The 22699-nt window shown below is 36.8% G+C and overlaps 1 protein-coding gene across 2 annotated transcripts in view; it reads left to right on the forward strand.

Annotated features, from left to right (window-relative positions):
- The window catches only part of LOC127833411 (nardilysin-like), a 119846-nt gene extending 99090 nt beyond the window's left edge, over positions 1-20756 (forward strand). For both annotated transcript variants that reach the window (XM_052358640.1, XM_052358639.1), the window contains exons 29-32: positions 8559-8649; positions 10125-10241; positions 11364-11456; positions 16467-20756. In XM_052358640.1, coding sequence (XP_052214600.1) covers positions 8559-8649; positions 10125-10241; positions 11364-11456; positions 16467-16628 — 463 coding nt within the window. In that variant the 3' untranslated portion in view covers positions 16629-20756. The remainder of the gene's footprint in view (positions 1-8558; positions 8650-10124; positions 10242-11363; positions 11457-16466) is intronic.
- The last annotated feature ends 1943 nt before the right edge of the window (positions 20757-22699 follow it).

Here is a 22699-nt window from a genome sequence, read left to right on the forward strand (position 1 = left end):
CGAAAATGCTTTTCTCATCTTCGGTATTTTCTCTTTTGAAGTATTATCGTAACGAGGCGATGCTTTCATTCAGCAAGCACCTGGATGTTGGAGCAAGAAACAGTCAAACTAAATAAAACGCTCTGCGGACTAGATTTCATAGTAAAATAAAGAGTCTGACCAAATAATTTACGACGACATACATGCGTTTTCAATCTGACTTAATCCGTCGTTTTATAACTCAGTTTACCCTATTTCAAGAATGAAATCACCCTATTTTTCAAAATCAAAGGGTGAAAACCCTATTTCCCAAATAATTATCTGGGCCACTGGGTTCCATATTGTTGACTTGTGGTGATTACAGCCAGTAAGTTTAGGTCTTATTCCATAGTGTTGACTTGTGGAGATTACAACCAGTAAGTTTAGGTCTGGTTCCATATTGTTGACTTGTGGTGATTACAGCCAGCAAGTTTAGGTCTTCTTCCATAGTGTTGATCGACTTGTGGAGATTACAGCCAATAAGTTAAGGTCTGTTTCTATATTGTTGACTTGTGGTGATTACAGCCAGTAAGTTAAGGTCTGGTTCCATATTGTTGACTTGTGGTGATTACAGCCATTAAGTTTAGGTCTGGTTCCATATTGTTGACTTGTGGAGATTACAGCCAGTAAGTTTAGGTCTTATTCCATAGTGTTGACTTGTGGTGATTACAGCCAGGAAGTTTAGGTCTTATTGCATAGTGTTGACTTGTGGAGATTACAGCCAGTAAGTTTAGGTCTGGTTCCATATTGTTGACTTGTGGTGATTACAGCCAGTAAGTTTAGGTCTGGTTCCATATTGTTGACTTGTGGAGATTACAGCCAGTAAGTTCAGGTCTGGTTCCATATTGTTGACTTGTGGTGATTAGTGATTACAGCCAGTAAGTTTAGGTCTGGTTCCATATTGTTGACTTGTGGTGATTACAGCCAGTAAGTTTAGGTCTGGTTCCATATTGTTGACTTGTGGAGATTACAGCCAGTAAGTTTAGGTCTGGTTCCATATTGTTGACTTGTGGTGATTACAGCCATTAAGTTTAGGTCTGGTTCCATATTGTTGACTTGTGGAGATTACAACCAGTAAGTTTAGGTCTGGTTCCATATTGTTGACTTGTGGTGATAACAGCCAGTAAATTTAGGTCTGGTTCCATATTGTTGACTTGTGGAGATTACAGCCAGTAAGTTAAGGTCTGGTTCCGTATTGTTGATTTGTGGTGATTATATCCAGTAAGTTTAGGTCTGGTTCCATATTGTTGACTTGTCTGTTGAAAAACGTTGCTGCCAGGGTGTTCACTAATTATGAAAGTATGTTAGAACATTTGTGCTAATGACATCTTGGGCTGCACAGGACCGGTCAGTTTCTTTGAATCTCAGGTGAGTGACTTTGGGCCTTTCAGGCCCTCTTGTTGTTTTGAATTATCAAAGTCATGTGCGTTTGTCTTAAATTTGAACACAATATGTATATAGTCAGATGAACAATTATTGCCAACAAACAAGTCTTGCACAATATCAAATATTTCAGAACTACCAACAAAATGGTAAATGACGCTGCAACTGTTAGAGCTATTGAATGTGTAACAACCTTTATCTTTATATAATTATTTACATGGGAATCACCTGATATATGTTCACACATGCAAAGGTTTGCAAAAAATATTTCTTCTAAATCATGAAATATTTGCAAATTTGTGTTCAAATCACCTGCCAGCAAAACATGGTGTTCTGCGTAATTCATATTGCATAACAGATAATTGCTATACCCTTGACACTACATTTGTTTTTAGCAGGGGAAGAGTTGAGGGCTATATAAGTTGCAATTAGTATCATATTGTTTGTGTATTAAATGGACGTTTATTAGTATTTTTAACCAATCCAGCTTTTAAAAAAAACTACGTTAGACACAAAGGCACAAAATCAGTTTTTAATTCCTACTAGTACACCACCTTTATTTCGACCAGCTCGCCTAGGAATTTTAAATGGTTAACAATACCATACATAACAAAATAATTTGTTAAGCTTTTTAATTGGGCTGTCATACGACTCCCAATTTTTTCATTATATCGATATAAGTGTAAGAAATAATGGGTCAACTAGTTTGGATCTCAGGCATGCAACATTCAATCACAGTAAAGAAATATCTGACCACGGAGGGCCTTGGCCACAGCCCTAGTCTACATTTTGAAGGAATGTCGCTGCTGTAACTCGGAACTGTCGGTTGTTTTTGGTGTAGCTGTGATGTTGAGCCTTATGTCTAGCCTGTATATTGACCCTGTTTTCCACTAACTCTTGCCTTTGATAGAGGACACCATTCTTGAATAAGAATTTATACCAAGCTGATGCAGCTCACAGACTTTTGAGTACTGAAACTGAGTTGAGTTCACTGTATATGCCTATACTTTTAACACAAAAATGACACACCCTACAATATTTATGCCCCCCTTTGAAGAAGAGTGGGTATCTTGTTTTGCTGGATGTCGATGGCCACTGCTGGTGGGTCGGTCTGTCTGTATAACAGTTTGTTTCTGATCATTGATCAATAACTAGTCCATGAATTGACCAATTGGCATGATGCTTCCCATGTGCATTTGCCTTGGACAGTAAATGACTGAATTGAAATTAGGGTCACTTGGTCTAAGGTCAAGGTCACTGTCTCAATAAGTGTGAACATTGTTTTGGATCATTAACTCATCAACGTATTGACTGATTGGCTTGATTTTTCCCAAGTGCATAGGCCATGGAAGTAGATGACCCCTATTGAAATATGTGTCACTAGGTCAAGGGTCAAGGTCAATGTAACAATAAGTATGAAAATCGTTTCCAATCAATAACTCATCAACCAATAGAACCATTGGCTTGATATTTATGCCCCCCTTCGAAGAAGAGTGGGTATATTGCTTTGCTCATGTCGGTCGGTCGGTCGGTCGGTAGGTCGGTCGGTATGTCGGTCCGTCCACCAGGTGGTTGTCGGATGATGACTCAAGAACGCATACGCCTAGGATCATGAAACTTCATAGGTAGATTGATCATGACTCGCAGATGACCCCTATTGATTTTGAGGTCACTAGATCAAAGGTCAAGGTCACGTTGACCCGAAATAGTAAATTGGTTTCCGGATGATAACTCAAGAACGCATACGCCTAGGATCATGAAACTTCATGTGTAGATTGATCATGACTTGCAGATGACCCCTATTGATTTTGAGGTCACTAGGTCAAAGGTCAAGGTCACGGTGACCCAAAATAGTAAAATAGTTTCCAGATGATAACTCAAGAATGCATACGCCTAGGATCATGAAACTTCATGGGTAGATTGATCATGACTTGCAGATGACCCCTATTGATTTTGAGGTCACTAGGTCAAAGGTCAAGGTCACGGTGACCTGAAATAGTAAAATGGTTTCCGGATGATAACTCAAGAATGCATACGCCTAGGATCATGAAACTTCATGGGTAGATTGATCAAGACTCGCAGATGACCCCTATTGATTTTGAGGTCACTAGGTCAAAGGTCAAGGTCACGGTGACCCGAAATAGTAAAATGGTTTTCGGATGATAACTCAAGAACGCATATGCCTAGGATCATGAAACTTCATAGGTAGATTGATCATGACTCGCAGATGACCCCTATTGATTTTGAGGTCACAAGGTCAAAGGTCAAGGTCATGGTGACCCGAAATAGTAAAATGATTTTCGGATGATAACTCAAGAACGCTTTTGCCTAGGATCATGACACTTCATAGGTACATTGATCGTGACTCGCAGATGACCCCTATTGATTTTCAGGTCACTAGTTTATTCTGTTTTCACACTGTCCAGTAAAGAGACTTACAAATTGAATTTTTGACACATGTTCATTCATAATGATGTATAAGCCTTTGTTTCTGTGCCAGTAAATACTATGTTTATGGAAATGACGTGAGAATTCAACATTTAAAAAACCAATGTAATATGATATGTTATATTATATGGCAACAGGACAGTTGTGATTTGCTGGTTCAATTCTATTTAGCTTGACCATCCAAGCGGTTGATAGCTTTGACAAACTGGTGGTCTGAAACATTGAGAAAATGTCACGATTCACTGACAATAAATCAAACATGTAATTCTTGCTACGCAGTTTGCATTTAATTTTGTCAATTCAAATTATACATAAAAATATAATTAATTTTTAATCTGCTTGTTAATTGAAAAACAGCAACACAGTTTGTATGTATAAAACAATGTTAATACATAAATAGGATCAAGCATTTTAAAATATCAACTTAGATTTAGTTTCCTTTACTGTACAGGATTTGTAAAGTTAGGTTAATATTTGTGTATTGAACAAAAATAACAACAGTGTAAAGAAAAGTTAATTTGGGGATGTTCTATCCAAACTCTGAGAGTTCAGATTTCCTCAAATGCCAAGCAAAGATTGTAAATTTCAACCCACTCTGGTTAGTTTTCAGAGGCACATATAATTAACTTTTGAGCTTAGTGTCTCATTTGTAAATGCATTACTGTATTAACTCCAAATCAACTAGTACAAGTGGTAGGCCAGTATTACATGGACTGGTGTTCACTGTTTACACAGTTTCACAACCCCATCTGATACTGGTCAGTATCTTGGCAAGTGGCCAAAGTTGGGAGTGGAATTAATGGTCTATTACATAACTGACTTCTGTGTGTGGTAAACACATGATACTGGTCATGTGGTCAAGTTGCACTTGTATACATTTGCCCAATACACAACACTAGCCTTGGCTATTTTTAATCAGATTGCATTGCTATCTATGGTGGTCATTGACTAGGGGAGTTAACTGCTATAAATAACATGTTTCATTACCATTAATAAATAAAACATTACAAATTGTGTGCACGTTTCACATATTGTCAAATAAGTCAAAATGTGTGAAAGGAATCCAAAAAATCAAAGACTCAATCATATAATGGATATAATTGATTAGTATAGGTCCTGATTGGTTTTTGCACTATTAATTGGATACATTTCACAGGTCATTGACATACAGTGACAAAAACATATTCACACAATGGCTGTCACTACAACGAAGAGCCCATATTAGGGGGCATGCATGTTTTACAAACAGCCCTTGTTCACATGTGCCTTTGCCTCGGACAGTAGATAACCCATATTGAAATTAGGTCACTAGGTTAAAGGTCACTGTCACAATAAATGTGAAACCGTTTCCAATCAATAACTCATTAACAAATTGACTAATTGGCCCTATACTTTACATGTGCATTGGCCTTGGACAGTAGATGACCCTTATTGAAATCGGGGTCACTAGGTCAAAGGTCAAGGTGTCTTATAAGACACTGATAAGTGTAAAAATTGTTTCTGATCAATAACTTGTCAACCAATTGACTGATTGGCTTGATACGTTCCAGTGTTGTTGTTTTTATCATTTTGGTAATGGGGCCAGGTCCCTTTGGATTGGGAAAATTTGCAGCTTTTTGATGGAAATTTGTGCTTGAAAAACATGTCTGCCAAGGGGTGGGGCATTTTTCCTAATATATAGTAAAACCTTGTTAACACTCTAGAGGGCACATTTATTGTCCAATCTTGATGAAATTTGGTAGGAAGATTCATCTCAATAATATCTTGGACGTGTTCGAAAATGATGCCAGTTGGTTGAATAACATGGCTGCAGTGCATTTGTCCTTATATGGCTATAGTAAAACCTTGTTAACACTCTAGAGGCCACATTTATTTTCAGATCATCATGAAACTTGTTCTGAAGATTTGTCCCAATGATATATTGGACAAGTTGGAAGATGGTTACTGTTGCTTTAAAAACATGGCCACCAGAGAGCAGGGCATTTTTTCTTATATGGCTATATATGGCTTTAGTACAACCCTGTGAACAATCTAGAGGCCACATTTATTGTCCAATCTTCATGAAACTTGTTCAGAAGGTTTGTCCCAATAGTATCTTGGACAAGTTTGAAAATGGTTTCGGTTGGTTGAAAAACATGGCCGCCAAGAGGGCGGGGCATTATTCATTATACAGATATACTAAAACCATTTTAACACTCTAGAGGCCACATTTAATTATTGTCCAATCATCATGAAACTTGGTCTGAAGATTTGTCCCTATGATATCTTGGACAAGTTGGAAAATGGTTCCGGTTGCTTTAAAAACATGGCCACCAGGGGGTGGGTCATTTTTTCCTAATATGGCTTTATATGGGTTTTGTAAAACCTTATTAACACTGTAGAGGCCACATTTATTGTTCAATCTTCATGACACTTGGTCAGAAGATTCATCCTAATTTATAAATTATATCAAAACCTTATTAACACTCTAAAGGCCACATTTATTGTCCAATCATCACGAAACTTGGTCAGAAGATTTGTCCCAATCATATCTAAGATAAGTTTACAAAATGTTCCGGTTGGTTGAAAAACATGGGCACCAGGGGGCGGGGTATTTTTCCTTATATGGCTATATAATTGCTATATTAAAACCTTGTGAACACTCTAGAGGCCATATTTATTCTCTGATCTTCATGAAACTTGGTCACAAGAATTTCCCAATGATATCTTGGACAAGTTTAAAAATAGTTCCAGTTGGTTGAAAAACATGGGCACCAGGGGGCGGGGTATTTTTCCTTATATGGCTATATAATTGCTATATTAAAACCTTGTGAACACTCTAGAGGCCATATTTATTCTCTGATCTTCATGAAACTTGGTCACAAGAATTTCCCAATGATATCTTGGACAAGTTTAAAAATAGTTCCAGTTGGTTGAAAAACATGGCCACCAGGGGGCGGGGCATTTTTCCTCATATGGCTATTGTAAAGACTTGTTAACACTCTTAATGTCACATTGATTGTCCAATCTTCACGGCACTTGGTAAGAATATTTGTTTTAATGATATGTTGGATGTGTACCAAAATGTATCTGGTCTGTTGAAAAACATGGCCGCCAGGGTGTTCACTATTCATAAAAGTTGGTTGCAACATTTGTTCTAATGACATATTGGGCTGCACAGATCAGGTCAGTTCCTTTGAATCTCAGGTGTGCGACTTTTGGCCTTTCAGTCTCTCTTGTTGTCAATTTAAGTGGCAAATGGCCATGGAGTTTGAATTTTCTTTAGAATAACACTTTAGGATTTGTTTGCAAAACGCTTTCAGATATACTTACCTTATTTTTGGTGTGTGGGTTAACTTACATGACTTACAGATCAAGTGCATGTTTTTTTTGCAGTTCATTAACTTTTTTACAAAGTACCGGGCCTTGGACTTAAAATTTTTTGGTAAAATAATACTTATCCAAATTTAGGGTACTTACCTAATTTTGGGTGTGTGAGACTACCTTCATGACTTACTGATCCAGGCTGAGTTTTGGTTTGGTCCATTTATATGTGATGAGATTACAAGTGTGAGACTACCTTCATGACTTACTGATCCAGGCTGAGTTTTGGTTTGGTCCATTTATATGTGATGAGATTACAAGTGTGAGACTACCTTCATGACTTACTGATCCAGGCTGAGTTTTGGTTTGGTCCATTTATATGTGATGAGATTACAAGTGTGAGACTACCTTCATGACTTACTGATCCAGGCTGAGTTTTGGTTTGGTCCATTTATATGTGATGAGATTACAAGTGTGAGACTACCTTCATGACTTACTGATCCAGGCTGAGTTTTGGTTTGGTCCATTTATATGTGATGAGATTACAAGCCTTTGAATTTTCTCTTAAATAACATTTTCCCAGACTTTTTCCCTTAAAACTTTCAAATATTGACTTTTTGGGAATGTATAGGTCATAAAGCGCTTCTTTGAGACCTAAGCTCAATTTGAGACATGTGTGGAAAGTGGTGTGACTGGTACCCTTTGGGCAAGTGTCTTGTTTAAGTTTGTTTTGATAATTAATTACCTCTTTGGTAATCACACTTTGCATTTAGGTTTCGAAAAATGCTCATAGCTTCTATGTTGCTTCAAATGTAACATTCATATTTGGTATGCATGTGTATATGGATAAGGCCTTTCCATACGCACACAAATTTTGACCCCTTTGACCTTGACCTTGAACTTAGTGTCCGCGTTTAGGTTTCAAAAAATGCATTTTGGTTTTGAAAAATGCTCATAACTTTTATCAAAGCGTTTATCGGGGGCTTATGTCATTCTATGGAGACAGCTCTTGTTTCTAATGGCATGAGTGAGTGACACCAACACTTTTGTTTTTCTGTTGAAGAAATTAACCCTTCCCCTCTTAGAAGCAAAGTGAAAATGGCAATTAGCAAACAGCATAAAACAAGAACAGCCTGTGAGTAACTGGCAGTCTGTTCAGGTTTTATTTTGTTTGCTGCTCATCAGCATCAAAGGTTTGGAAATGAAGCCTAAAAACTTGAATCTTGTAAGAAAGGTCTTAAATATAATTTTATAAGGGACTACAAATGCATGCAAATACTTATCAAAATGGTAAAGGGTAAAAGGGTTAATCATATGTTGAAATTATATTTTGCTTTTGGTAACGCCAATATTACGGAGGCTCATGTTTGCATTTTTGAGCGACTTTGGTCCTTGTATGCCTGCAGTATGCGCTATGTGGATGATCGGCTCGAGGAGTTCATGAAGGAGATGAGACAGCTGCTGGAGAACACGACTGACGAAGAGTTTGAAGAACTGGTAAACATCATGTACTATTGAGCAGCGTTATGGGCAAAGTGTCGTCACAGATTAGTCTGTGCAGTAAAAACAACAGATACCGCCGAAATAGGATTTTTATTAAGAAGGAACTTTCTTCAAAAACAAAAATTGCATGAAAGCAGACAGTGTTGTCCCTGATTAGCCTGTGCAGACTGTGCGGGCTAATCTGCAATGATACTTTATGAACATGCATTAAGCCTGGTTTATGATTTAACAACATCATTCACTGATGGAAAGTTTTAGGTTACACTATACTGTGAAAAAACAAGTTTATAATTAATTGTATATTTGTTTCTGATTTATTTATCAAGATCTTTTTTTCACGATATAATAGCAAAACTACTTAAAATTTAGTCATATAAGTGTTAAGTATTTCAAAACAGCGTGTATTTTCTCTTATTAAAAAACCCAAGTTTTTTTATGCTCCCGGAAATTTTTGGAGGGAGCATATTGTCGCTGCTACGTCTGTCCATGCGTCCGTCCGTGCACAATTTTTGTCAGCGCTTTTTCTCAGCAATTAATGACCGGAATTCAATTAAACTTTATGGGAAGCTTCACTACCAAGAGGAGATGTGCATATTATCAGCCGTTTCTGGTCGGATGATTTTTCACAGAGTAATGGCCCTTTGAAATTTTCCATTAACTGTACATATAGTGCAATTCTTGTCCGGGCTATTTCTCAGCAACTTATGACAGGAATTCAATGAAACTTTATGGGAAGCTTCACTACCAAAAGGAGATGTGCATATAATCAGCCAGTTCTGGTCGGATGATTTTTCACAGAGTTATGGCCCTTTGAAATTTTCCATTAACTGTACATATAGTGCAATTCTTGTCCGGGCTATTTCTCAGCAACTAATGACTGGAATTCAATGAAGCTTTATGGGAAGCTTCACTACCAAGAGGAGATGTGCATATTATCAGCCAGTTCTTGTCGGATGATTTTTCACAGAGTTATGGCCCTTTGAAATTTTTCATTGTACAAATAGTGCAATTCTTGTCCCAGCTATTTCTCAGCAACTTATTACGGGAATTCAATGAAACTTTATGGGAAGCTTCACTACCAACAGGAGATGTGCATACTATCAGCCGGTTATGGTCAGATGATTTTTCACAGAGTTATGGCCCTTTGAATTTTTCTATAAACTGTACATATAGTGCAATTCTTGTCCGGGCTATTTCTCCCCAACTACTGACAGGAATTCAATGAAGCTTTATGGGAAGCTTAACTGCCTTGAGGAGATGTGCATGTTATTTGTGGGTTCTGGTTATATGATTTATTTAGAGAGTTATGGCCATATTTCAAGTTGCTTAACCATCTATCGTATTATTTTGTCCAAAGTTATGCCCCTCAAGACGTTTCCTTTTATCTGAATATATAGTGCAATATTGTGACAAAAAATCTTTGGGGAGCATCACCTGTCTTTGACGGTTTCTTGTCTTTTTTTAAACAGATCGAGTCAGAGATTACCAGTCGTATGATAGAGGACACCTGTCTGGAGCAAGAAGTGGGTCGATACTGGCACGAGATCACAAACAACTCCTATGTGTTTGACAGGCACTTGAAAGAGGTATGAATAGTCAATAATTCCTGTATGTTTGACAGACACTTGAAAGAGGTATGAATAATCAACAACCACTGAGTGTTTGTTAGGCACTTGAAAGAGGTACCAGGTATGAATAATCAATAACTTCTGTGTGTTTGACAGGCACTTGAAAGAGGTATGAATAATCAATAACTTCTGTGTGTGTTTGACAGGCACTTGAAAGAGGTATGAATATTCAATAATCCTGTGTGTTTGCAAGTCGTCTTTTGTCTGTTGGGTGTTGTCAATATTTGCTTCTGAACACTCTCGAGGCTACATTTATTGCCAAAGCTTTATGAAACTTGGTCAGAACACTTATCAAAATGTGTTTAATTGGGTCAGGATTTCTAAAGCTAGGTCTCTAGGTCCAATTTAAGAAAAAAACTTCTGAAAATTCTAGAGGTCACATTTATTTCCCAATCTCCATGCAACTTGGTCACAACATTTATCCAAATGATAGATTGGAAGATTTTAAAACTGGGTCATATAGAGTTAAAAACTAAACAAGTAGGTCAAAGTAAAGAAAAAGCTTGTGAACACTCTAAATGCTGCTTTAATTGTTGCCAAATCTGCTTGAAACAAAGGCAGAAAATTTGTCCCAATTAAATCTTGGCTGGGTTCGAAAATGGGTCATGTGGGTTCAAATACTAGATCTTTAAGACAAATTAATGTAAAAAGCTTGTGACCGCTGTAAAGAAGTCACATTTCTGTGGGAAATATTCATTAATTAAACTTTCTCTGCAGATCACATTGAGCACTAATCTGATGCTTCGGTATGTCAATAAGATATATTTGGTTGACAGCTCAATTATTATACAAATATACAGAAATTTTAACACCAACATATGAGAAGCAAGGCAGTTTGTAAGGCACCTTTTGAGCATTTAATTGATTCCATTTAAATAAATAAATAAATAAAATAAACTTTAATTTGTTAACATTTCTAGTTACGTGTGTGAGTTACACTTTGTTGCTGGATAATAATTGACACAGAAATGGTATGATAAATAATACAATTATTTCAGATAAGAGATACTTTTATTTCAGATAGGATACTATTTTTTTAAATAAGATACTATTATTTCAAATAAGATTCTATTATTTCAGATAGAGATATTGGAAGACTTAACCAAAGAGGATATCATTGATTGGTTCACTGCAGAGTATTCTGGAGAGAACACGAAGAAGCTGAGTATACAGGTATTGTACACTAAACTTCAATTAAGGGGGTTTGCGCTGTTTATTGCCATAATTGATAAAATTGACCAAAGTGGCGACAATCTTTTTCATGTTGCGTATTTCATTTTAAATGTTGCATATTTAATTGCAGACAGAATATTTTTTTACTGTGAAAATCTGTACTACCAAGAATCTCATTCGGTATATTGACTCCTTGAAATGTTTCAGTATAATTTATAACCATTACGGTACTTTTAATATTTTTATTATTATTATGGACGAAACGTATTGAAAGTGTCTAAATTAAGTGGCACCAACTTTTTATGAACCAGTGAAACCACTGCAATTGCTTATGGTCAGATTGTAACCAGTGAAACCACTGCAATTGCTTAAGGTCAGATTGTAACCAGTGAAACCATTGCAATTGCTTAAGGACAGATTGTAACGGTGTACGGAAGAAACCCCCTCCGGAAGAAACCCCCTTCGCTAAAAACGGCAGGGCGGAAGAAACCCCCTTTCATAGTTTGCATACGCGGAAGAAACCCCCTCGCTAGTTTTGCATAGGCGGAAGAAACCCCCTTCCATAGCGGAACAAACCCCCTTCCAGACGATTTAGTAACATTAAAACGCACGGTAATTGTTTACAGAAGTTCACTTTAATTTTCAGAAAGTTCCCGGGAAGCATGATTCAAATTTTTTTTTAAAAACGAATGCTTCGGTTATTGAAGGAACATATGTACGAAATATCTTCGTCACTATCGGCTCTGGGCGCTAATTTTGTTATTTTTATCAACCTATTACAAGTTAACGCATATAAAATGGTATAATCTCACTGAAACAAGTGCAATACAAATTCACACGAGCATCTCATCATTAACAACTTGTGAAAATACGGCCAGTACACCTCTTTACTCAGCACATAACAGTTTGGAAATAGATTTTCGCACCTTCATTTAATTATGTAAAAGGTCCTTTAATGTACCGGCTATTGTAGATAATGATGAGAAGTTGTGTCATGATCGGCGCCTTTGCGGCTCGTGTGAAGTTATGTACAGTTTTGTTTAATTACATTAGTATTCGGCTATAATTGTGTGATTTTAGGGAATGATTTGATTTTTGTAAATAAATGTAAATATATGCGTGATCGTTAATAAATGCGTGTCTTTTTTCAACAACAAATTGTTTATTGCTTTTTAATATATGCTTGTTTGAGATATTTGTAAATAAATGTAAATATATGCCTGTTTTATCATTAAATGCGTGTCCTTTTTTGCAACAACAATTTGTTTAATGTTTTCTAGTATATGCTTGCTTGATCTTTGTACATAAATGTTAATATATTTCATTCTATTTTTGTCTATTTTATCCTTCAATAATAATTATTTCCCCCATTTCATACATTATTCGTTTTATTACCATCTTGATTAATTCTTCACAGCTTGTGAACAAACGGCCAGTACACTTCTTTAATCAGATTTTCGCACCTTCATTCAATTATCACGATAGCGATGTTTGAGTTTCACAGATTGAATATTTAGTGTGTATCATTAACAACTTCATTAACAACTTGTGAACAAACGGCCGGTACATTTCTTTACTGTAAATCCGAAACACACTCCCGTAAGTTGGTGTAATGTGTTTAAAACGAAACACACTTCCAAATGTAAATGTTACCGCAACGTTGAAGAAATATTTTTGCAGTGTAAATTTTATTTTGTGTCGACTCTTTTTCTCAATAAAAAGGGCGCGAAAATTATGCAGCATAGAAAGTGTGGGTGTATTGAGCGTTGTAACAAGCACACATCAGGGGATTGATGCATGTCCGGAGGGAATATTTCATCAAGTCTATAAATAGTCACTTATGCCGAAATTTATTTGATACAAGAGAAACAAGGGACAAAATTGTCACAAAACCAGGTTTTCATTGTGAAAAAAAAATCTGATAAAGGGAGAAAACTCAAACTGAACTTTTGAAATGACCAAAAAAAATTAACCCCCTTTGTAAGTTTTTTTTTTTTTTTTAAATCTATTTTTAGTCGTGGCGACCTTGACATTGGAGATATTGACGTGATTCTTTCGTGGGACACACCGTACCATGATGGTGAACAAATGTGCCAAATGATTTTAAAATCTCACAATGAATGACATAGTTATGGCCAGGACAAGCTCATTTATAGCCATTTTTGACCTTTGAACTCAAAGTGTGACCTTGACCTTGGAGATATCGACGTAATTATTTCGCGCGACACACCGTCCAATGATGGTGAACAAATGTGCCAAATGATTTTAAAATGTGACGATGAACGACATAGTTATGGCTCGGACAAGCTCATTTATGGCCATTTTTGACCTTTGAACTCAAAGTGTGACCTTGACCTTGGAGATATCGACGTATTTATTTCGCGCGACACACCGTCCAATGATGGTGAACAAATGTGCCAAATGATTTTAAAATCTGACAATGAACGACATAGTTATGGCCCGGACAAGCTTATTCCGCCAGCCCGCCAGCCAGCCAGCCCGCCCGCATTCGCCAATCTAATAACCAGTTTTTTCCTTCGGAAAACCTGGTTAAAAATGGCAAGGTTTGTGTTAAAGATATTATTGAGAGCTTTTATCGTTAATATTTACCAGAAAGTGCTTTAAAAATGTTATAAACGGGATTATCGGGAAATGAATATAAACTTGAAAAGTAGCAAGCATGCAGTAATAGAGTCGGGTTGAAACGGATGTATTGGGGAATCGTTCGAGTCGGGATTTTACTACCTCTGCGGGAAAGACTTAACACTTAGGTTCCGCCTCTCTGAAAACACGAAGGGGGTTTATTCCGCCTGTCTGAAAACTCGAAGGGGGTTTCTTCCGCCTATGCAAAACTAGAGAGGGGGTTTCTTCCGCGTATGCAAAATGGGAAAGGGGGTTTCTTCCGCTATGCCGTTTTTATGGAAGGGGGTTTCTTCCGAAGGGGGTTTATTCCGGTAATCGATTGTAACCAGTGAAACCACTGCAATTGCTTAAGGTCAGATTGTGACCAGTGAAACCACTGCAATTGCTTAAGGACAGATTGTAACCAGTGAAACCACTGCAATTGCTTACGGTCAGATTGTAACCAGTGAAACCACTGCAATTGCTTACGGACAGATTGTAACCAGTGAAACCACTGCAATTGCTTAAGGACAGATTGTAACCAGTGAAATCACTGCAATTGCTTAAGGTCAGATTGTAACCAGTGAAACCACTGCATTTGCTTAAGGTCAGAGAGTAACCAGTGAAACCATTGCAATTGCTTAAGGACAGATTGTAACCAGTGAAACCACTGCAATTGCTTAAGGTCAGATTGTAACCAGTGAAACCATTGCAATTGCTTAAGGACAGATTGTAACCAGTGAAACCACTGCAATTGCTTAAGGTCAGATTGTAACCAGTGAAGCCACTGCAATTGCTTAAGGACAGATTGTAACCAGTGAAACCACTGCAATTGCTTAAGGTCAGATTGTAACCAGTGAAACCATTGCAATTGCTTAAGGTCAGAGAGTAACCAGTGAAACCATTGCAATTGCTTAAGGTCAAAGAGTAACCAGTAAAACCACTGCAATAGCTTAAGGTCAGAGAGTAACCAGTGAAACCATTGCAATTGCTTACGGTCACAGAGTACTCAGTGAAACCACTGCAATTGCTTAAGGTCAGAGAGTAACCAGTGAAACGACTGCAATAGCTAAAGGTCAGAGAGTAACCAGTGAAACCATTGCAATAAGTTTAGTTTAAACCTATTTATTTTAGCTCGATTGCATCGAAAGGCTTAGGCTTATATAAACACTCTCGAGTCCGTTTCTTGTGCCTAGAACCAGTACTTGGTGTCTTTGGGGGAGATCAAAGAACGCTCCCACTGTGGGGATTCAACCGGTGACCTCCCGGTCGCTAGGCAGACACCATATCCATTACACCATGGCAACCCATTGCAGTTGCTTAAGGTCAGAGAGTAACCAGTGAAACCACTGCAATTGCTTAAGGTCAGATTGTAACCAGTGAAACCACTGCAATTGCTTAAGGTCAGATTGTAACAAGTGAAACCACTGCAATTGCGTAAGGTCAGAGAGTAACCAGTGAAACCATTGCAATTGCTTAAGGCCAAAGTGTCATTATGCCTTGCCAATGTGTTCATGCATAAAATTGATCTTTAAACCAATCTGCCGAAAATTGGCAGATTGTTATAAAACTACGTGTCTTTTATGTGGTCATCAGTCATGGTTTTTCACATCAGGCCTTTCTTCACAGAGAACCTTTGGTGCATCTTTTAATGTTACGTCGAAAATATTTAGTCCTTGAATCATCAGAATATTATTCAATTCAATAGAAGTGTGACTGCATGGTCCGTCTCTTTAAAAAAATATCTTGCTTGTTAATTAAAACCACTAACCAGCTTGCTATACACGGTATTCATATTCTATCAGCAGTTACCGTACATTTGTAACCCTTTACCACTTAGTTACGTATTTAAACCTTTACCACTCAGATACATATTTAAACCTTTACCAATCAGATATGTATTTAAACCTTTACTACTTAGATACGTATTTAACCCTTTACCACTTAGATAATTATTTAACCTTTTACCACTTACTATTGTATTTAACCCTTAACCACTTAGATACGTATTTAACCCTTTACCACTTAGATACGTATTTAACCCTTTACCACTTAGATACGTATTTAACCCTTTACCACTTAGATATGTATTTTCACCTATTTGTAGTCCCTCAGACAAATATATTTAGTTAAAGACATTTGTTACTAGATTCAAGTTTTAAAGGCTTCTTTCCAACCCTTAGATACTGATGAGCAGCAAACAGCAAATAACCTCAACAGACTGCGAGTTACTCTGTGCTGTTTACACTTAGCCATTTTCACTTTGCCTCTGAGCAGGAGAGGGTTAAAGAAGAACATGTTCTTAAAAAAAAAAGAATTGTTACCACGTTATGCAATGATCATCTCACTATATTTACAGCTAATGTAACATTTTTGCTTTGCTGTCAGGTTGTTGGAAAACAAAGTGCGTGCTTCACCAATGGCAACTTTCCAGATGAATCAGATCACACCATCAAACTTCTGAAGGACCCTGAACAGTCTGCCACGCCTATTGAAGATATAAATGAGTTCAAAGCACACCTGCCCCTTCATCCGTACACTTGTGTATAAAATGGATTAGTTTAAACATATCTGTTTCCAGGGTAGAACCATTACTTGGTGTCTTAGATTGTTATGATATAGAAAATTTGTTTTAATTTTTGTAACAGAAATGTAAAATAGGGTTTTACAGTCTTGAGCAGGAAAATAATTGATTTCTAAATTACGTCTTGGAATGATCTAACAGCCCATAATTATACCCCCATTACCATTGGTAATGGGGGCTATATAGGAGTCACTTTGTCGGTCGGTCCGTCAGTCGGTCTGTCTGTCTGTCCCGAAATTTTATTCGATCTTCACCAAACTTGGTCACAAGTTGTATCTAGATGATGTATAGGTCAAGTTAAATTATGGGTCATGCCGTGTCAAAAACTAGGTCACAAGGTCACTTATTGTGTTTTTAACCGAAAGTTTTCCGGACCATAACTATGTCATTTATTGTTAGATTTTAAAATAACTTGGTACATTTATTCACCATCATAGGACGGTGTGTCGTGTGGAAAAAGTACATCAACATCTCATAGGTCAAGGTCACACTTGGAGTTCAAAGGTCAAATGCATGTACGGGCCATAACTTTATCATTTATTGTGAGATTTAAAAATCATCTGGCAAATTTGTTCACCATCATTGGAAGGTGTGTGTGCGAAAGAATTTTGTCGATATCGCCTAGGTCAAGGTCACACTTTGAGTTCAAAGAAAGGTCAAATGCATGTCCGGGCCATAACTTTATCATTTATTGTGAGATTTTAAAATCATGTGGACAATTTGTTCACCATCATTGGACGGTATGTCACGCAAAACAATTACGTCAATATCTCCAAGGTCAAGGTCACACTTTGAGTTCAAAGATAAAAAATGGCTATAAATGAGCTTGTCTGGGCAATAACTATGTCATTAATTGTGAGATTTTTAAATCATTTGGCAAATTTGCTCACCATCATTGGACAGTGTGTCGCGCGAAAAAATTACGTTGATATCTCCAAGGTCAAGGTCACACTTTAAGTTCAAAGGTCAAAAATGGCCATAAATGAGCTTGTCCAGGCCATAACTATGTTGTTCATTGTGAGATTTTAAAATTATTTGGCACATTTGTTTAGCATCATTGGCCTGTGTGTCACGCGAAAGAATTACGTTGATATCTCCAAGGTCAAGGTCAAACTTTGAGTTCAAAGGTCAAAAATGGCCATAAATGAGCTTGTCCGGGCCATAACTATGTCATTCATTGTGAGATTTTAAAATCATTTGGCACATTTGTTCACCATTATTGGATGGTGTGTTGCGCGAGAGAATTACGTCGATATCTCCAAGGTCAAGGTTACACCTTGAGTTCAAAGGTCAAAAATAGCCATAAATGATTTTGTCCGGGCCATGACTATGTCATTCATTGTGAGATTTTAAAATTACTTGGTATATTTGTTCACAATCATTGGACAATGTGTCATGTGAAAGAATTACGTCGATATCTTCAAGGTCAAGGTCGCACTTGGAGTTCTAAAGTGAAAAATGGCCATAAATGAGCTTGTCTGGGCCATAACTACAGTGTATGTCATTCATAGTGAGATTTTTTTTAATGACTCTGTACATTAATTTTGTTCACAGTTATTGGACAGCGTGTCATGCAAAAGAATTCAAGAGTTCAAAGGTCAAAATGGCCATAAATTATAATGGCATAATAATTCTTAAAAATTGCCATTTAGATTCTCTTGTTTTGTGAAGACAGCTTGCAAAATAGTCTGTGTCAATGCGGCATGTGGGGGTATACGTCACGTCTGTGACAAAGCTCTAGTTGTGGAATGTTCTCCTCGTGCGCCTTGAAAGTATGTCATAGGTGCATGTGTTTTGTTGATTCCTGTGAAAAATGGGTAGTGGCCTACATAAAAAATGACACTCAGACAGATAGGGGTAGAACTACTTATGAAGCCCATGTTTTTCGCCTTTTGAACAGTTTTTGTGTTTTTTGTTAAACTGTAAATTTATTTAATAATGCTAACAATAACATTGTGTTGATTCGTATACAAATTGGCCATATTGGTTGGATCTTAACTTGTTGTATTTCTGGTTTTGAAAATTGCAAACCCTGAAAACAATTTGTATGCCCCCAAAGAAGGGCATATAGTGATCGCACTGTCCTTCCGTCCGTCCGTCTGTCTATCCGTCATACTTTGCGTTTAGGTTTTGAAAAATGCTCATAACTTCTATGTCGCTTCAGATGTGACATTTATATTTGGTATGCATGTGTATATTGATAATAAGGCCTTTCCATACGCACACAAATTTTGACCCCTTTGACCTTGACCTTGAACTTAAGGTCCGCATTTAGGTTTCGAAAAATGCTCATAACTTCTATCAAAGAGTTTATGGAAGGCATAGTCATTCTATGGAGACAGCTCTTGTTTGTTCAATGTAATATGTGGATCCAAAGTGCATGTTGAATTTAGAGTCTGAACAGTAGTATTGGTTTCACAGTGTTAAGGTTACTAAAAAATCAAGTACTAATCAGTGTACCATCTAACACCATTTACCTATCCACTAAACAGTGAGATTTGATTGATAATGTTCTTAACAATTAAGGAAGCTTTGGATGACCTTTCTCATAAAAACGACCGTAAACTATTAACGCATGAAATAAGTTGTGATAATTAATATGGTCTATTTAATGCTGTGTATGAAAATGGTGCTTGTTTTTTAACTTGGCTTTGTAAATTTATTGTCATGATGTATATAAAACCAAAGTTTAATTAGGTCAATATGAGGTCTGTTGTTCTTACACACTTTAGTAAACAAGTAAAATCTTGCTAGTGGTAAAGAAATTCAAAATTAATTTTATTGGTGTTATTTATGTAGCAATTAATTTGTTTGTCACATTGTCGGCCATTCATTTAATGCATAACTTTCATTCAGTGAATGCATAACTTACCCTTCAATTAAATCCTCTTTCTGTACAAACTTTTATTTTAGTGGTAACGTTGATATTTAGTGTTATGCCTTTTATTTTCATGTTTGAATTAAGTGTGATGTGAACAGTTAATAAGTGTTTATGCTCCCCCCCAATAAAAATTGGAGGAGCATATAGTCGCCGCTTCGTCTGTCCGTCCGTGCACAATTTTTGTCCGGGCTATTTCTCAGCAATTAATGACCGGAATTCAATGAAACTTTATGGGAAGCTTCACTATCAAGAGGAGATGTGCATATTATCAACCGGTTCTGGTCGGATGATTTTTCACAGAGTTATGGCCCTTTGAAATTTTCCATTAACTGTACATATAGTGCAATTCTTGTCAGGGCTATTTCTCAGCAACTAATGACCGGAATTCAATGAAACTTTATGGGAAGCTTCACTACCAACAGGAGATGTGCATATTACATGTATCAGCCGGTTATGGTCGGATGATTTTTCACAGAGTTATGGCCCTTTGAAATTTTCTGTTAACTGTACTATTTCTCCCCAACTACTGACTGGAATACAATGAAGCTTTATGGGAATCTTAACTCCCTTGAGGAGATGCGCATGTTATTTGTGGATTCTGGTTAGATGATTTATTTAGAGAGTTATGGCCCTTTGAAATTTTTAAGTTGCTAAACCATCCATTGAATTATTTTGTCCAATGTTATGCCCCTCAAGACGTTTCCTTTTATCTGAATATATAGTGCAATATTGTGACAAAAAAAACTTTGGGGAGCATCACCCTTTTCCGACGGTTTTTTGTTCATTTACATATAAAAAGTGTGTTAAACCCCCCCCCCCCCCCCCCCAGAAATGTATTGTTTTTAAACCTGGCTGATGTTAAAACTTTTTAATTTACTAAATATTCAAATATTTATTAATTTTACTTAACTGTTTATATTTTATTTTTGAAATGTTAGGGTCTGAAACAAATGCAGAAACATGTTTTGCATGTACCAGTATATGCCTTTAAAAAGATTGGAGATATCATATGTCAACGACAGTTTAATAAAAGACGTATATGCTCAGGCAGTACCGATATAGCGATAGTAATAACTTGTTTTTTGTAAGCCTTCGTTGGTTTACATAAATTTCTAAATTTGAAAGATAATCAGTATTAGTCCCTTCACACAAACATTAATGTTTACAAAAGTTTGCAGTATTGGTTATGTATAGAAATTAAATATCTTTTGAGTGGTTGCCTTAGTGTTTTATTGTTCCCCATGTTTTTCTCTGAATCCGAACAGTCTAGAGGTTTGTTATTTTGCATGTAAGGTTTTATCGTGGTTCTGTGCTAAGTTTGTTAACATCATGCCCCTGGGATGTAAACTTGCCACACCTCAGAGGGTAAGTTATTTATAAAGACTTTTATCGTAAATGTCGGTATACTACAAAAACTATTCTCTGTAATTGAAAGGGACAAGGGTTTGATATTTTGTGTGTTACATAGTATTGTTTTGCTTGTCATAATTTTTTTTTTCGAATAATGCGATCGGGTAAAAAACTAACCGTGCTAAGGGGTCATACCATTCATGTAGACGTATATAGTAAAAACCGTTAAACATTTTATTCTCTAGAACAGCAAAAGTCGTTTGAATTGGCAACAGTACGATTATGTAACAGATTGAAGTCGTATTTACAGTTTAATGCATTAACATGTACTTTTATTGCCTGGTTATTCTTGAACGACGAAATAGCGAATGCAAAATGGAGACACGTATTGTAACAGCACCTTGGTATGAACAACAAGATATTCGGCAAACATGCATACTTTGAAATAAAGTTTGAAGTTTATGTTTCGAAATGATTAAATTGAAAAACAAAAAATAGACAATTGTGTAAGTTATTTCACTTGTGAGTCGCATATTCACCGCATGAAATGTGTGTTATTTTAGTCAAACCACACGTTAGTGTTAGTAGATACAAATTATACTACGGGAGTTCACATCATATGTGTCCTCACAAGGCTTATTATGACTTTATTTCTCCGCCATCGAAATATATCGTGTGTTAATATGTGACACGCAGCTTTCTTTCGAAGTAGTCAAATCACACTTTCATAACCGCGTCATGCGAAAATGGGTCTTATGGTGTTGCGACCAGCGTAGCTCGAGTCTAGCCTGTGCTTTTGCGTAGTATGGTCAGAGGCGATGCTGTCCGCTATAAAATCAGTCAAGGTTTTATGGTCTCATTATGTATATCCTGACCAGACTGAGACATGCGCAGGCTGTGTGGGCTATAGCTATGATGGGCGCATATGGCATAAGACCCATTTTCGCATGACGCGGGTCTTTTTAAATCTCATTGCGAGTTGTAAATGATATATTTTAGCACAATGCATTTCGATATAAAATTGAATTCAAACAAGCTAACGCAGCAAACTTGAAAATTAGGGTAGCCTATCTAGGCGTTCAGGAACGATTTCCAGACGTGCTGACCGAGTACGGCAAACATGTATGGTTAGATAATTAAACGATTATTCTCATTACGTGACAGTAGACTATTTCGGAAGTATTTTTTTTTATCTTGAAAGCAAAACTGTGTTTATTGATAGTCAATTATGTCTTCCCCTGACGATTTAGTGACCGAGTACAGACCCTGAAATTCTGCGATTTTTACGCGTAATTGTAACTTGGCCACAATTTGTGTTTATGTGTCGTTAGAACATGCAGAGAGTAGTCCGGAATTCCGTACATTGAACAGTGTTACATCCTTTACGCTGTGCACAAACACAGTGATGCAGCAAAATTTCATGGGATTTCTCTTAAAAATCAGCCTATAAAATATTCGAATGTATTAATTCGTGCCTGCTGGCGTTATGTAGAGGTCATTTAAGGTGAAAAGCTTGATAAAACAGCTTCGCCGAAAAAGCGTAATGAGTGACACCGTGTGAACTACTAGGGTAACAGGTAATGCATAAACAAAAATTACTGGTCAACAGCGCTGTCTTTATACTGCTCGCATATGTATTTATTTTTGTATTTTCATCAATTATCTTATTGTTGATTTTGATTTGTACATGGTGTCAAAACAGTTTTGAAAAGGGAATTTCAATCATGAAATTACATTCTTAGTGTGATAGGTATTTGATATTCCCACAATATTCATTTTATATGATGGTGATAGCAAATTTTATTG

The sequence above is a fragment of the Dreissena polymorpha genome, chromosome 6 (genome assembly GCF_020536995.1).
Source record: "Dreissena polymorpha isolate Duluth1 chromosome 6, UMN_Dpol_1.0, whole genome shotgun sequence".
NCBI lineage: Eukaryota > Metazoa > Mollusca > Bivalvia > Myida > Dreissenidae > Dreissena > Dreissena polymorpha.